The 14,200-nt window shown below is 60.2% G+C and overlaps 1 protein-coding gene across 1 annotated transcript in view; it reads right to left on the reverse strand.

The window, feature by feature from the left end:
• Positions 1–14,200, reverse strand: part of SPTBN5 (spectrin beta, non-erythrocytic 5) — a 46,888-nt gene that overhangs the window by 12,839 nt on the left and 19,849 nt on the right. Inside the window, exons 24-46 of the mRNA XM_038009863.2 lie at positions 13,993–14,193; positions 13,642–13,758; positions 12,461–12,618; positions 11,942–12,077; positions 11,537–11,682; positions 10,607–10,721; positions 10,404–10,514; positions 10,002–10,181; positions 8,453–8,656; positions 8,124–8,273; positions 7,591–7,695; positions 7,035–7,202; positions 6,421–6,570; positions 6,115–6,306; positions 5,883–5,978; positions 3,974–4,089; positions 3,770–3,884; positions 2,914–3,027; positions 2,653–2,774; positions 2,248–2,410; positions 1,860–2,048; positions 1,547–1,624; positions 728–900 (exon numbers count right to left, since the gene is read on the reverse strand). Of these exons, the coding sequence (XP_037865791.2) occupies positions 728–900; positions 1,547–1,624; positions 1,860–2,048; positions 2,248–2,410; positions 2,653–2,774; positions 2,914–3,027; positions 3,770–3,884; positions 3,974–4,089; positions 5,883–5,978; positions 6,115–6,306; positions 6,421–6,570; positions 7,035–7,202; positions 7,591–7,695; positions 8,124–8,273; positions 8,453–8,656; positions 10,002–10,181; positions 10,404–10,514; positions 10,607–10,721; positions 11,537–11,682; positions 11,942–12,077; positions 12,461–12,618; positions 13,642–13,758; positions 13,993–14,193 (3,299 nt within the window). The remainder of the gene's footprint in view (positions 1–727; positions 901–1,546; positions 1,625–1,859; positions 2,049–2,247; positions 2,411–2,652; positions 2,775–2,913; positions 3,028–3,769; positions 3,885–3,973; positions 4,090–5,882; positions 5,979–6,114; positions 6,307–6,420; positions 6,571–7,034; positions 7,203–7,590; positions 7,696–8,123; positions 8,274–8,452; positions 8,657–10,001; positions 10,182–10,403; positions 10,515–10,606; positions 10,722–11,536; positions 11,683–11,941; positions 12,078–12,460; positions 12,619–13,641; positions 13,759–13,992; positions 14,194–14,200) is intronic.

Consider the following 14,200-nt stretch of genomic DNA (forward strand, 5'->3'; position numbering starts at 1 on the left):
CAGGACACCAGCACAAGGAGCCACGGCATTTGTGGGTGCTGGTCGGCTCTCTGGGAAGGACAAAAGCCCTCACCAGTCTGGGATCTGGCTTTTGACCCTATCTCCCTTGATCTAAAAGTCTGAGGAGCCGCATGAAGCAGCCAAACCCGATGAGCTTTCACAGGGAAAAAAAGCCGCAGAGCTGGGGTCTCATGGGCCGTGCAGGTCACATGTATCTGTGTCTGAACCGGCGTTAGATGAGCTAAGACTTCTGCTAGCCTGCCTGTGGGGCCAGCACCATGCTTTCATCCTCATCACAGCCCGTAGAGCCCGGGATGTGAGGCTCAGCTGCCGTGAGGAGGAACTTGCCCGAGTCCTGCCATTAGTGGGCAGCATAGGGACTCAGGACTGTGGCCCTGGAAGGCCGATGCTTGACCTCTGTGCCCTGCCCTTCCGTTTCGTGAGATGGTTTCCTCTTGGTCTCCTAGCATAAGCCTCTCTTTAAACTCCCTTTGATCTCAACTGAATGAAGAAGGAAGTGGGATTTTCCACATGGTGTTTGATGTCCATAACAGGCAGACACATTGCAGGGCCAGGGGCGGTGGGGACCCCCGGCATCTGACCTCAGTCCTTGGAAAAGACTGGTGAGCCTGGGCCAAGCAGTGGAAGGGTAGGAAGGGAAGAACCAGGATGTCAGATGCCTGTGCCAGCCCGCCCACAGCATCCCTCACCCCAGAGCCACCAGTACCTCAGGAGCATGGCCTGGCACCTGCCCAGGGCACTCGGGGCCTCGGGGTGTCCACCCTGGTGCAGGCTGTGGGCCAAGGCCTCCAGAGCGCTGATCTTTCCTGCCTGCACCTCCAGGTCCCGCTCCAGCATCTTCTGCTTCCACAGAAGGGGCTCCATGGGGGCCAAGGGGTCCTGGTGGGGGTGGGGAACCCAATACTGTCCACGGGGCTGCCCCCTCCCATCCCAGGCTACCTGCCTTCCCACCTATAACATCCTACCAAATGCACATCCACAGAGCAGCTGCTCCACCCAAATACGTCCCTCAAGGCCGTTCCAGCTTTAGGACAGTGATTCCCAGCCAGGGGAGGCATTGGGATAGGGATCAAGAGCCAGAATCTCTGAGGCAGGCAGAGTTTGTTCACATAAGGTGAGCGCTCCCTCCTCTGCACTCCCCCGAGGACTGTTAGTCTCCAGTTATCCTCTGAGGTCTCCTATGAGCTACACTTGTCTGCTACAGGGTTGGGGCAGTGGCGGGAAAAGCGAACCTCTAGGCATTTGGGAAGTGAGGAGGGCAAGGGTGAGGCAGCAAGAATGGGTCAGGGCCACACAGGCACTCTCGAAGCTCCTGGGTGTTGGTGGTGGGGCCTGCCCACAGCTGCGTAGGAATTGCTCCAGATGACAGGTAAGTAACTGCCCAGTGACGGATGTGGCCCCAAGTGGGGAGATGCTCCAGAAGGGGAGGATCGCTGGCCTGGGGAGCTCAGGCAGCACTGGCTGGTTTGACCCCGAACGCTGCTCTTGTAAGATCCCCTCCCACCCATTCCGGCTGGACACCTACCCACAGACCCTCACTGGCTAGGGAGTCTTCCTTGCTGCTAAGCCAATGTTCTATCTTCTCCATGGAGCTCAGAAACAGCTGGGAACAAAGGAAAAGGCAAGAGGCAGTCGGCAGAGGATCCAGCCACTGCAGGTGGAGTGACCCAGTGGCGCAGGTTGGGGAACCAGGGTCCTGGAAGGCAAGAGTGCTCAGTGGTGGGGAAGTCCCTGGCCCAGCAGCCCCTCCAGCCTTAGCCTTGACCAGAGGCTGTGGGGTCAGCGCAGGCCGTGTCGGGTGGGGCCAAGATGCAGGCTGGGGATGGGACTGTGCCTGCCTGTAGCTCCAGGGCCTGCTGCAGCTGTAGCTGGTGCTCCTGCCAGGTCCCTTCCAGGCTGCTCAGCTCCTGTTCTAGGCCAGCCAGGGCCTGGCGAATGTCCGGCGTGGAGGGGTGCCCCGCTGTGAGCAGTCGCTGCCCAGTGCTTCGGGCCAGGCTGCTGCTGTCTGTCCAGGAGTCCAGCTCGGCCTGGAACGGGACTGGGCTCAGATCACCGGGGACTGGAAGCAGCCCAGCAGGCAGGAGGAGAGGAGGGGAAGCAGCTGAGGAGTGGGAGGCTGGAGGAGACAGGCAGGGCAGGACACCCAGGAGGCCCAAGAACAAGGGGAGGAGAGGAAAGGGCGGAGGTGAGGGTCTGGGAAAGGCTTAGGACCAACTGCCTGCTCACCTTGCGCTCCTGGTGTACTTCTAACATACGCCGGGCTTCCACAGGGCTGCGAGGAGCGGGGCTCATGTCCATCTGAGCCCGCAGCCTCTGGGCGCCGACCAGCAATTCATGCAGCGTTGCCTGGAGTTTCTGAGCTTGGTGCAAGGCATCCAGCGCCTCCCTCCTGCCCACAGCGCTCATCAGCTAGTTCCCAGGCCTTCAAACCCCTCTCCCCTGTGCCCACTGGTATCTTCTGTCCCTTAATCCCCTCAACCACAGGAGGGCCCACGGGCTGGGAGTTACTGGGAGGACAGTAATTTGCAGGGTGGAGAAAGAATCCCAGGGGAACACAAGGGCTGAGGGGAGGTGTGGGGACTGAGATGCTGGAGGATGGGTCGGCAAAGGCAAGGCCTGTGGGGCTCATACCGCTTCTGGGCCCTGCTCTGGAGCTGCCACCAGCTCTCAGCCACCTCCTGCTGCCTATGCCTGAGGCTGTGGGCTGCCTCAGGGCTTCTCTGGCACAGGCGGCCCACCTCACGCTCTAGGGACTGTGGGGGAAGCCAGGGTCAGAGGTTGGGGCAGGGGAGCCCTGGGCCACCCTGGTATCCCATATCCCCTCCTCCCCGCTTCTGCCCAGGGTCCCCCTGAGGAGATGCCCTGGGCCCAGCTCCACAGCCAGCTGCGCACCTCCACCTGGGCCTGGATGGGGTGCACTTCCCGCTCCAGCTCCTCGTGTTTCCGCAGCAGCCTCTGCACGTTCTCCAGATCCTTCCCGCAGTCCAGGGCCTGGATCAGGGCTTCCTGGGGGAGGGGCACGGCCAGTTACCTGCTGGGCCTTTGCTTCAGCTCCTCCTTCCTGGCAAAGGGCCCAGCCAGCGGTTTCTGTGTGCACAGCAAGCACCCAGCGTGATTTCCCGGCCCTGGCTTTGAGGGCCAGACATCTCTTCCTTATGTGAGGGGGACGATTCAGAGGAGCAACTCTGGATTTGGAGTCTCCTCTGAGGGAAGAACCTCATGTGTGTGCTGCTTCCCTGTACACTGTCTCATTCGACTCTCATCCCTTGAGGAGTGAGAAAGAAAATAGAGCAAGGATGGACAGACAGGCCTCGGCAGACACCTGTTTCACACGAGGGCTTCCCAGACCGGGTTCTAACTCTGCCAGATTCAGCCTGGGGCTCTGTGGCTGTGAACAGTCCCAAGGCAAACATCCCGAGGGTTTGGGCTTCCTCGGGGATGGGAGGAAACCGAGAGGGTGTTTTCTGGCCTCTGGACCTGCAGTGTGTCTGGGACCAGGATCTGGGGGAGAAAGGAGACAGGGAGGCCCCCTGCTGAGCTTGCAATAGGTGCTTCTATGGTCCTGAGTTGATCCCAAGGGCCACCCCATCAGACGTCCCTGGTGCAGCCCTGATAGGACCCACCTCCAAGTACCCAGCGAACAGGAGAGGCCAGTGATAGGGAAGACACACGGGAGACTCTAGGCAGCGCCCCCTCCCCTGACCGCATTTGCTCACAGACCCTGCCGGGACCCGCTTCCACCACGTACCTTCTCCTGAATCCTCTCGGTGACACTGTCCAGCTCTTGAGACAACATGTGTATTTCCAGGGCCCCTTCGAGCCGCTGCTGGTATTGGAGCAGGTTGCCATGGAAACTCGCCCACCTGGCCGAGGGGTGGTGGTGTAATGTGGAGCCTGAGGCGGCCCTCCACCCCTCTCCCAGCCCCTCGGTTCTCCCCAGCCTGGGACTGGCCTGCTGTTGAGCTGGCTTCGCCGCTGGCAGATGATCTTGACTTCCTCAGGGTCCCGGTTCTTGAGTTGCAGTGACAAGTCACTGATGCTCCTGATGCGGGCATCACCCACTGTGTCCTGCAGGGGAGGTATGGGTGAGGGCACTGGCACCCCCCATGCAGAGCCCCTTCTTCCCACCTCAGTGGACACTGGGAGCATGCCTGGGCCCCAGAGCAAGAGGAACAGCATATTTGGGCAGTGGGAGGAACTGCTTCCTGCCTCCTCTACTGTGGCAGGTGACTGAGGTCACCCCGTCCAGGTGAAGTGAACAAGATCGGCTTGGAGCCTGCAGCCCCAGAGTCATCTCTAAGGCCAGAAAATGGGATCCCTGCGCTGGGTACCACGTAGGAGGGGAGAGTGGGCACATGCTCGCTCACAGCTCTTGAGACAGAGTACCCCTCTGTTGCCCAGTCTCCCTATGTCACACTGTTGTTGTAGTGGCACAATCTCAGCTCACTGCAACCTCCACCTCCCTGGTTCAAGTGATTCTCTTGCCTCAGCCTCCCAAGGAGCTGGCACTACAGGTGCCTGCCACCAAGCCTGGTTAATTTTTGTATTTTTCATAGAGATGGGGTTTCACCATGTTGGCCAGGCTGGTCTCAAACTCCTGACCTCAAGTGATCTGTCTGTCTTGGCCTCCCAAACTGCTGCGATTACAGGCGTGAGCCACCACGCCCGGCCACAGAAACTTTTAAAATAAAAATTCAGCTTCTTGGATGAAGAGAAGCAAATGGAGATTGTGGAATGGAACAGTGAGTTCTGGTTTCCTGGGGTTTGGGTGTCCCCGCCTCAGGACTCGCCTGAGCTGAGGCTGGTGCTGCTTGGACACTGGGCGGGGTTTAAAGGTGCACAGGGAGGGGTCTCCGCAGGGTGCCTTTGCAGGTCTCCTGCCTCTGGCATCCAGAGAGCTTGTTTACATTTCCAAAGCACTATTCTATGAAGTGCCTCGTAAGAGGTAGACAGGGAAGGACAGTCCCCTCCTTTTATAGACGGCAGAGCAGAGCTCCGAGGCTAACGTGGCTCCTTTGCGGCAGAGCCAGGATTCAAGCCCAGCTCCTCTAAAGTCTAGCTCTCTTCCTCCTCCAGCATCTGGCACAGCGTCTGTGAAATGCTGCCATTAGCAAGGGATGTCTTAGGTTTAAGCACTGCCACCTTTTTAAAAGTTATACGTACATGTACCAGGGAGACAAGGTTAGCACATTTGGTCTTTAACATCCGATTGCAAATACATTTGCCAATTTTATTTCCCTGTACACCACATAAGAGAAATAGATGTTTGGTGTGTGTATGTGTAAGGGGGCGGGTGTGAGATGAGGAGGAGACGCTGAGACGCTGAAATAGTCACACTGAAGGCGGGCACTGATTATCCACTGCATCCAGGCATATGTCTCATCTTTTTAAGATTTTCTGAAATACTTATAGATGCACAGGAAATTGCAAAAGTCCCGCAGAGAGGTCCATGTGCCCTTCCCCAGCTTCCCTTACAGCAGCACCCTATATAAGGATAACATTGAAGCCACAAAGCTGACATCGGTATACCACTACCAACTAGACCAGACTTCATTCAGATTTTATCAGTTTTTGCAAGTATGCATCTGTGTGTGGCAAAGGGGCAGAGGTCTACGAAGTTTTATCACAGCTAGAGATTCATGTATCTGCAACCATGCACATGCTCTCTTACCTCTGAGGTGGGTGCTACCCCCATTCTAAAGAGGAAGGAGCGAAGGCGAGAGGAGGGAGCCTGCCCGAGGGCACGGGAGTAGCAGGCATGGAGCCCACGCACTGCCCTACAGCCCACACTCCTTCCCTGCTCTCAACTGGATTTTCAGTGAGGGATGCATGGCCAACTCCACCCAGCAAGGCCCCCTCACCCCAGTCGAGGTTCCTCGGAACTCCCGAAGCCGCCATCGGAGCTTCAGGCAGTGCTCCAGGTCCTGGCCCAGGTCACCAACATTCACCATCACCTCCTGTGAAGGCCGAGGGTGGAGAGGGAGCGCTCTGAGCACCAACCCAGGCTCCTGGCACCTGCTGCTGGGGCTCCCTCCTGTCAAGGGAGGGCTCCTCCCCCCATTTCTCAGCTCCCCCTGCTGGCTGGGGCTACACCTTCTCGTGGATCCAGGCCTCTGCGAGGTCCACTCTCTGCAGGAACTCCAGGAAGTCCCGCCTGTCCTCCAGCTCCTGGCCCCTGAGGGCCACTGCCTGCCTCAGGTCCTCCCAGTGCTTCCGCAGGCCCTGCAGCCGCTGGGAGACCTCTCCCACTCGAGGGTGGCTCTGTACCAGCAGAGCCTCTCCCTTCTGGAGGGAGAGAGGGGACACAGGACATCTTGCCTGCCGCCCTTCCTCCTAAGACCGACATCACCCCTGGGCCACACTTTGGGGCAGGCATGGGGCTGAGGGCCCGGTTGTTACCTTGGCAACAGAGGTCATGACCTCCTCATGGGCCTGGACTTCAGCCTCAAAGGCCTGGTGTTTCAGCAGGGGCTTCAGCTTATCTCTCAGGTCCCCAGGAGGGATCGGCTTCTTCAGCTGCTGGGCACATGCCTGGATCCAGTCCTCAGCCTGGTGGGGGTGGGACACGAACGCTGATGCTCTGCAGCCTTGGGCCCCAGATGCCACAGGCCTAGCCCTAGCCATTCCCAGGAGGCTGGCCTCAGGGGTAGCGTGGGCAGCACCTGCTAAATGAGCCCTGAAGGTTCTAGCTCCGGAAGACAGAAGACAGAAGACGTGCTGCAGGAAGAGCCGGGCAGGGCCTTGGGTGGGCTCTTGTTTTGGAGGTGTGGCCCCTACTCCTGGGACCCTGGGCTGTTCTGCTCCCTTCCCTGCCTCTCTTTGCCCTGGCCCTGCTAGAGCTCGGGACACTGGTGGGGTCTCCACACAAAGGGGCTGAGATCCCATGTTCTGAGCTCCAGCACAGCCATCCGCTCCCTGAACCTGTTTCTGCCTCACAGTGTTGTGGTGTGAAGGCAGCTGGAAATGGTTGAGTGGTCCCAGTGGAAGGCCCTGGGCTGGGGGTGCCCTCTGACCTGGGTTGCGGCCTGGGTGAAGCTGGCCATCAGCAGGGAGGCGTGCAGGGCGTGTCCCCGGCTCTCCGCCAGCTCCTTCACTCTCACCCGGCGCTGCAGCAGGGCAGGAAGCAGGTCCCGCACCTGGGCGTGCCGGAGCATCTTCAGCCGCTCACGCAGGGCTGCCTCCTGTGGGGCAGGGGCACAGCTACTGCTCTCCCACCCTGGGCTGGGGCAGGGCCTGGCCTGCAGGGCTCACAGCCCTTTCCTCAGCCCCACATGGCTAAGGGGTGTCTGATCCTCCCAGCCACCAGCCAGACCAGTCTGCTCCCCAAGGACCACATGGTGTGCACAGAGCCGAATGCCCTCCGTGGGTCTCTGCAGTGTGGCCCATCTCACCCTGGGCCCTCTTCTTGAGCCACACATACAACTTGCTCAGTCAACCCCAACCAGGCCCCCAGCCCCGCAGGCTCATCAGCACTGACTCCGGGAACACACCAAGCTCCCTGTGACCCCCTTCAGGACTCTCTCCTGACCCCCACACTCTGACCACGGCCAGGACTCCTGAGCCCATTACCTTCTTGTCCTGGGCAGTCAGAACCTTCAGGAAGAGCTCATGCTTGCGAATCAACTGCTCTACCTCTTCCACCGAGCTCCCCAAAGCACTGGTTTTCAGGGAGACCTGGATCCACAGAAAAGTCAGAGGCCACCATGCCTTCCAGCCAGTCAGCCCCTCTAGCTACAGTCTGTGCTAGGCTGTGCCCATGGGCACTCTGGGTATAGCAGGACCTTAGGAGTGCCCGCCGAGCTTGGTATGGAGCTGTGAGGAGGAGTGGGAGCCCAGGTTGGGAGGCTGTGACACCCCAACCTCTGCACCACAGGGGAGCACGACCAGCCTCTGGCCAACTTCCTCAGGGCTCAGTCTGGGGATGTCAGTGGAAGCTCAGGGGCCTCAGCGCTTCACCCAGGTCACCTGGACGGACTCATGCACAGCTGCCCCATATTAGAGAAAAAGCCAGAGAGGCAGGAGGAAAGGGACTGAGCAGAGAGAGGAGAACGGAAAGGAGGAGCAGGAGGCTGTGCGGAGTGTGAGGGCGGGACGGGACCTGCCTCCTGGGCCGCGAGGATCTCCTCCAGGCGGCCGCACTCTCTGAGGAACAGCTGCTCCTGCTGCTCAGCCTGCAGCCTCTCTTGCTTCCGCGCCCAGGCCTGATACACCTGGTCCCGCTGGTCCTGCAGGGCTCGAAGCTTTTCTTGGACCTGGGGATGGACACGTGAGGAGCTTCAGCTGGGGAGGGTGGTGTGGGTGAGGTGAGGACTGGATCCTGAGAGAAGCCTCTGAGGAAAGGCCAGCATGGCACAGTGGGGCGGGCCACCAGGTGGCCAGGCACAGGCTAGGTCAGCTAGGGTATGTGGGGGCACCAGGAAAGGGGGCCCACCTCTTTGGTGGGTGTCCCTGCAGCCAGGAGTGCCTGCTGGCCCAGCTGGGTGGCCTGCTGCCACAGCTTCTCCCGGGCCTCCAGCTCTGCCCGGAGCCACTGGTGGGCACTGAGCTTCAGCGGGCCACTGCTGGGCTCTGGCGAGCTCTCCTCCAACTGGAGGTCCTGGCGCACGCAGGCTGCCCAGGAGGCGTAGTCGCGCACCTGATCCCGGAGACACGGAGGGAGAGCCGGGTGAGGGAGGCGCGGAGTGGGGGCCGGGTGGGGGAGGCGCGGAGCGGGGGCCGGGTGGGGGAGACGCGGAGGGGGGGCCGGGTGAGGGCCGGGTTTCGGCAGGAAACCAGGTGCCGAGGCAACTGCAGCCCACCTGAGTCCACTCCTCACACAGCTCGAGCCGACCTGTGTCAGGGCCTCGGCTGAGGCATGTGTGGCCCTTTGTCACTTGGTTTCTCCGTTCTCATCCAACCCGATCCTCCCAGAACCACGAATCCTCCACGTGAGCCAGACCCTCACCACGACACATCTCTGTTCTTTGCTCCTGCTGACCCTGCTGCTTAGAAGTTTCTCCTCCTGCCTTCCCATCTCTACCGAGCTCACCTGGATGAGGCCATGAGCGGACTGGCGGCTATAGCAAGATCATCAAGACTGCTTGATGGGGAAAGAAAGCTCGCCTGCTCTTCAACGGCCTCTTGGCCGCCTTTGCCTGGTGAAGCCTTCCCTGGTATTTGACACTGCACTGCTCTCCTTGTTCTCTGAATTACTAACTTAGCCCTTACAGACTGTCTTCTGCTGATTTGTATACAACTACACAAGACGGGTGCTGGAGGGACTTCAGGTCCTTGACCAAATACCTCATTGCACAGAGGAAGGGTAAATAGCACAAACAGTCTTGTAAACTCTAAGTGCGTGACAAACCCAGGGTTAAGTGCCTTGCTCAAGCTCGCACTGCCAGCAAAGCAGCAGAGTTGGGTCCCTAAACTCAAGACTTTTTGTAGTGTCAGTTTAGGCCTCCTGGTCTGCCAGGTCCCAGGACAGGGGGATGCCAGGGACACCCCGTGGCCAGGACCCACTGTTCCAGTCTGATTCTCTGGGTTTCGGGCTCATCTGCCCAGGAAGGAGGGCTCCACGCGGGCAGAAGTTCCACCTTCCATAGCTTCTATATCGCCCTCCTCTCTCCACCCTCGGCTTCAGCAGGGGGCCGAAGACGGACATTGAATAGATGCTGGCTGATCCAGAGGTCACTGTCTAACATCTGGGTCTCCAGTTATGAGCTTTCCTGGGCTGCTCTTACTCTCAGCCCCGGCTGTGACCCCGCATGACTGCCCTGCCACTCACCTTGCTGGCACTGACCCAGACCCTAAGGTGTCACTGCTATGCCCATGTGCTCAGCCCCTGACCAGCCAGACTGACCTCCATGTGCTCGTGCTCTCCCGCCTGAGTTCATGCTTGTTCTCCCTCCGGAGCTGGAGGGCCTCGTGCGTGCATGCCCATGTGTGGTGCAGCACACACACATGTGCATACACGCCACCCAAGGGGCGGGAGCCCTCACCGCTGTGCGGAAGCGGGCCAGGAGGCGTGCCCGCTCCAGCTGGGCCCTGCGCTGCTCCACGCGTCGCTGCAGCACTGCCCACGCCTGCATCACAGCTTGCTGCCTCTGCTGCACCGCATGGGCCTGAGGCCCCGGGCACAGCTTCTGCACCCTGCCGGCAGTCTCCAGCAGTTCCTGCAGCTGCGAGAGGGGCAGGGAACAGGGAGGCAAGGGTCACGTCCTCCTGACTATCCCACGGATATATCCCTTGCCTGGGAACTCTGGCCCCCTTGGGCCACATCCTGCCATGCACAGTAGGCCCATGGGAGGCCCTAAGGGACAGTGGAAAATCTAGAGGAACAGGCAGGCTAGCCTGAGGGGGCTGCAGGGGCCTGGGTCGGAGAGGCAGCCAGCTGGGCTCACCTGCTGCTTGGTGCCCACGAGTTCTCGCTCCAGCCCCTGGTGGCTCCTCAGCTGGGCCTCCAGCCCACGCAGGTCCCGTGCCACATTGTTGGGGAGGCTCGCGGCTTTCTCCTGAGGAAAGGAGAATGCCAAGGAGATGAGGAATGGAGGGTGGGCACTGAGCCTGGAATGTATCCACTTCTAGCAACCCCTCCAGCTCACACCTTGACCTGGGCAAGGACTTCCAAGAGATCTCTGTGAACTCTGAGGGTGGTCTCGGCATCTCGGAGCGCATGGCCTCGGGCCTGGGTCAGCTCCCACAGCTCCGACCAGGTGGCCCTACCCGTGGCGTGTGGAAGACCAGCAGGGGATCAGCCCTGGGCTGCCTCGTTCCTCCCTCTCGCTAGGTCTGGTCAGCCCCCTCCTCTCTGGGTTGTATCGGAACTTGCTCGAAGCTCCTCCTCCTTAAAACCTCTCCCGCCTGTGGCCCTGCCTACGCACTTTCTTCCCGGGAGCCTGTCTTCTAGCTTTACCATGAATTTCGTGTTTTGCTGCTGTAATACTGGGCACTGAATGGTATCTGTGCTCTGCGACACTCCTTACATCTTGTGCTTTGATTTATAGCGCGTCACCCAGATTATGATTACAGACGCTTTGTGGGCAGAGGTCACATCTCTCCATTCTTCATTAACTCCGCAACTTGCTGAGCTCCTAAGGCTTCTGCCAGGCCAGGCTCTGGGCTAGGAGTTATGAGCGAGTCATGACCTTGCCTGAAAGCTCACAGGCTGGGAGTGGATCCAAATCAGCCAAGTGGACAACTAGGAACGACATGAGGCATGAGCTGTCCCAAGTGAGCACAGGAGCTGGGACAGCTCAGGGGAAGGCCCTGACATCCGGCCCCACCATCTTCCTACAGCTCCTGCTCTCAGTCCCGGGAGCAGGACTCTGACCTGCACACCCAGCCTCACCTCCCTTCACAGTCCAGAGCCTGTGGCGGGCTTGGCTCCTCCGGAACTAGGCCCCCTGCAGAGCCTCGTGGGCAGCCGGGGCCAGCGCGGCCCTCACAGCATGCCATCCTCTCTTACCACTCTGGGCCCTGCCTGCCCAGCTCCTTCCCCCACACCCCATGCTGGCCTGGCCCACTGGGCACTCACTGCAGATCCTGCTGCCTCTGACGCACCATGGGGCCAGCACTGTGCCCACGCGCTAGCAGGCCCTCCGCCAGCAGCCGGCAGGCGGCCACCCGCTGGCCGCCCATCTCCACTTGGCGCTGAAACTTTGCAAACTTGGTGCAGAGGTGCTGGGAAGATGGGAGTGGGTGACAGGGTAGCCCCCGAATGGTTAGGCGGCAAGCAACCTGGGAATTGAGGCACCTCAGTGCCCAACTGGGTGATGTGGGCTTGGACGGCCACGGCGTCTGCCCGCTCCACTCAGGAGGTCCGCCTCAGCCAGGGCTCACCACTCTGCACCACCTTCTCCCTCCGCCCCACCAGGGCCAGCTTCCCCACCCCACAGGCTCTGCCCCAGGACACCCTCCTTGACCCTGGCCCTCTTCTCACCAGGGTGTGCTCAGGGTCCTCCCCCAGGCTCTCCCCTCCTTTGGCCGCCTGCTTCTGGCGTGCCAGCCAGCTCTGCAGGTCCTCAGTCTCCCTCAGGAACTCGTGCAGCTTCAGGGCCCCCTCCAGTTCCCGGTCCCTGTGGTGACAGCCCATGGTTCCCCAGAAGTGAGTTGCCCGCCCCCCGGGGGCCAGCCAGGCCAGCCAGAGGGGCCAATCTGAAGAATGGGGTTACTCATGGTCTCTGTCCAAGCCTGCAGCTCGTGATTCAGGCAGTAGTAGACCCAGCAGGGCGAGTGTAGGGGTAGAGGAGGGTGTGGACATGGGGAGATGGACAGCAGGGAGTTGTGGGGCCTCACTGAAGAATTTATGGAAAGAGGTAAGCAATGCATACCCTTCTCCTAGCACCACTCTACAGCCTGGGGTCATGGGTTCTGCTCGACTTAGGGCCATGGCACGGGAGCAGTCAACTGTGGCCAGGCCCCCTGTACCCAATGATGAGAGGGGGTACGGAGCCCTCACCGTGTGGCCGCCAACTCCTGCAGTGCCTGCAGCTGCTCCCGGAGCCTCTCCCGCACCACACGCTGCTGCTCAGGGGCTTCAGGGCCAGTGAGGGTTTGGGCCCTCTGGTCAAGCTCCTCCATGGAGCTCCAGTAAATGGTTAGTTCCTCCCGTAGAGCCTGTGATGAACGAGGACCCACACCAGGCTCAGCCTGGGTGACTCATCCACCCACCTGTCCGTCCCCCACCCATCTAGTCACCAATCCTCATCCATTCACCCACCACTCACACACCCATCCATCTACCTCAACTCATCCATCCGCCCACCCAGCACCCAGCTACCTATCACTGATGGAGTAAGGACTTACTGTTCCATTAAGTGAACACCTGGTCTGTGCCCACTGAGGGCTCATTATTTAGCAGGGAAAGGTGAATGCTGGCTAATCTGGGCCAAGGAAGGGAGGGCACAGGAGGCATCAGACTGAACCCCAACCTCCATGTGTGAGAGAGAGGCAGAATTAAGCAAGCTGTCCAGTATAACCGGGGGATGCTCCGTGAGGCCAAGGCTACAGGCCTTTAGAAAAGGTTCTCTGAAGGTCCTGTCGCAGAACACACTGGAACTGGGGCTGTGCAGAAAGCATGCCCAGACAGGAGGACACTTCAGTGACAGCAGGAACCGGGACGGCTGTGGGCCCCAGGCTTTGGAGCTTGTGTGGTTCTGGGAGTCCGAATTCAGGAGTGAGGAAGGGGACTTCGAGACCTCCCTCTCTTCAGCCAGGGGATGTTTGTGGGAGGAGGTCGGCTTCAGGAAGGGCATTTAGTTAGCTCAAAGGATGAGAGGCAAAGCCTGGGAGGAATAAACCTGTGGGAGATATGGAGCAGGCTGGGCAGGTGACCTCAACAGAGGAGAAAAGTGCGAGGGGTGGGGTAGAGAGGAAGCAAGAGTAGGCGAAGAAACCCCAAAGCCACAGGGAGAGGCAAGACTCATAAGAAGATGAAGGGAGAAAGCATGTACATCACAGTGCCCTGGTTGCCTTGGAAGAAGGGGCACTGTGGGATCTGGGTGGGCAGTGGGGATGGGGCTGTGTCTCCAGGAAGCAAGAGCGGGGCTCCGTGCCTCTGAGAGAGCGAGGGTGGCAGCCCTCTCCCTGTGGTCCATCATCACCCAAGCCACACTGGAGGGGAGGCTCAGAACATGATACCTGGTGCTTCTTAATGAGCCTGAGGGTGGCTGCCTCGTCTCTGCCATAGTCCTGACTGCTCACCAGCGGCTGCTTCTCCTTCACCCAGCCCTCCAGCTCTGACACATCCAGAAAGTACTGCCAAGAGTGGGGTCGACTCACCTAGAGGATCTCAGGACTCTCCATCAGCCCTGGAGACATCTGCCCCTGCTCTCCAGCGTGCTGCACAAAGGGGCTTCTGTGCCCATGGGGCACCCATCAGCTCCTGAACCAGAGCCCCCACTGACCCGCCTCCCTGAGAGTCCCACAGGTGGCCCTTCAAGGAGCCCTGACTTCTGCCTCGTCCCCCAACCCCACCTCCCTGCATCCTACCTGCTGGAAAGTGACAGCCTGCTGCAGACACCGGGCCCGCGCCTCACATGCCCTCTCCAGCTCTGCCCAGCGGTCTTCCAGCTCCTGGCACTGCTCCGCGATGTGTGGGGCTTGGGGGTGCCCTGAAGCTGCCAGGCTCCGCCCAGAACTCAGCACCCGTTGCACCTGCCCCTGGTGAGCTGTTACCTCCACCTGGAGCTCCTGCCAC

This window comes from Chlorocebus sabaeus, chromosome 26 (assembly GCF_047675955.1).
Source record: "Chlorocebus sabaeus isolate Y175 chromosome 26, mChlSab1.0.hap1, whole genome shotgun sequence".
In the NCBI taxonomy this organism is placed as follows: domain Eukaryota; kingdom Metazoa; phylum Chordata; class Mammalia; order Primates; family Cercopithecidae; genus Chlorocebus; species Chlorocebus sabaeus.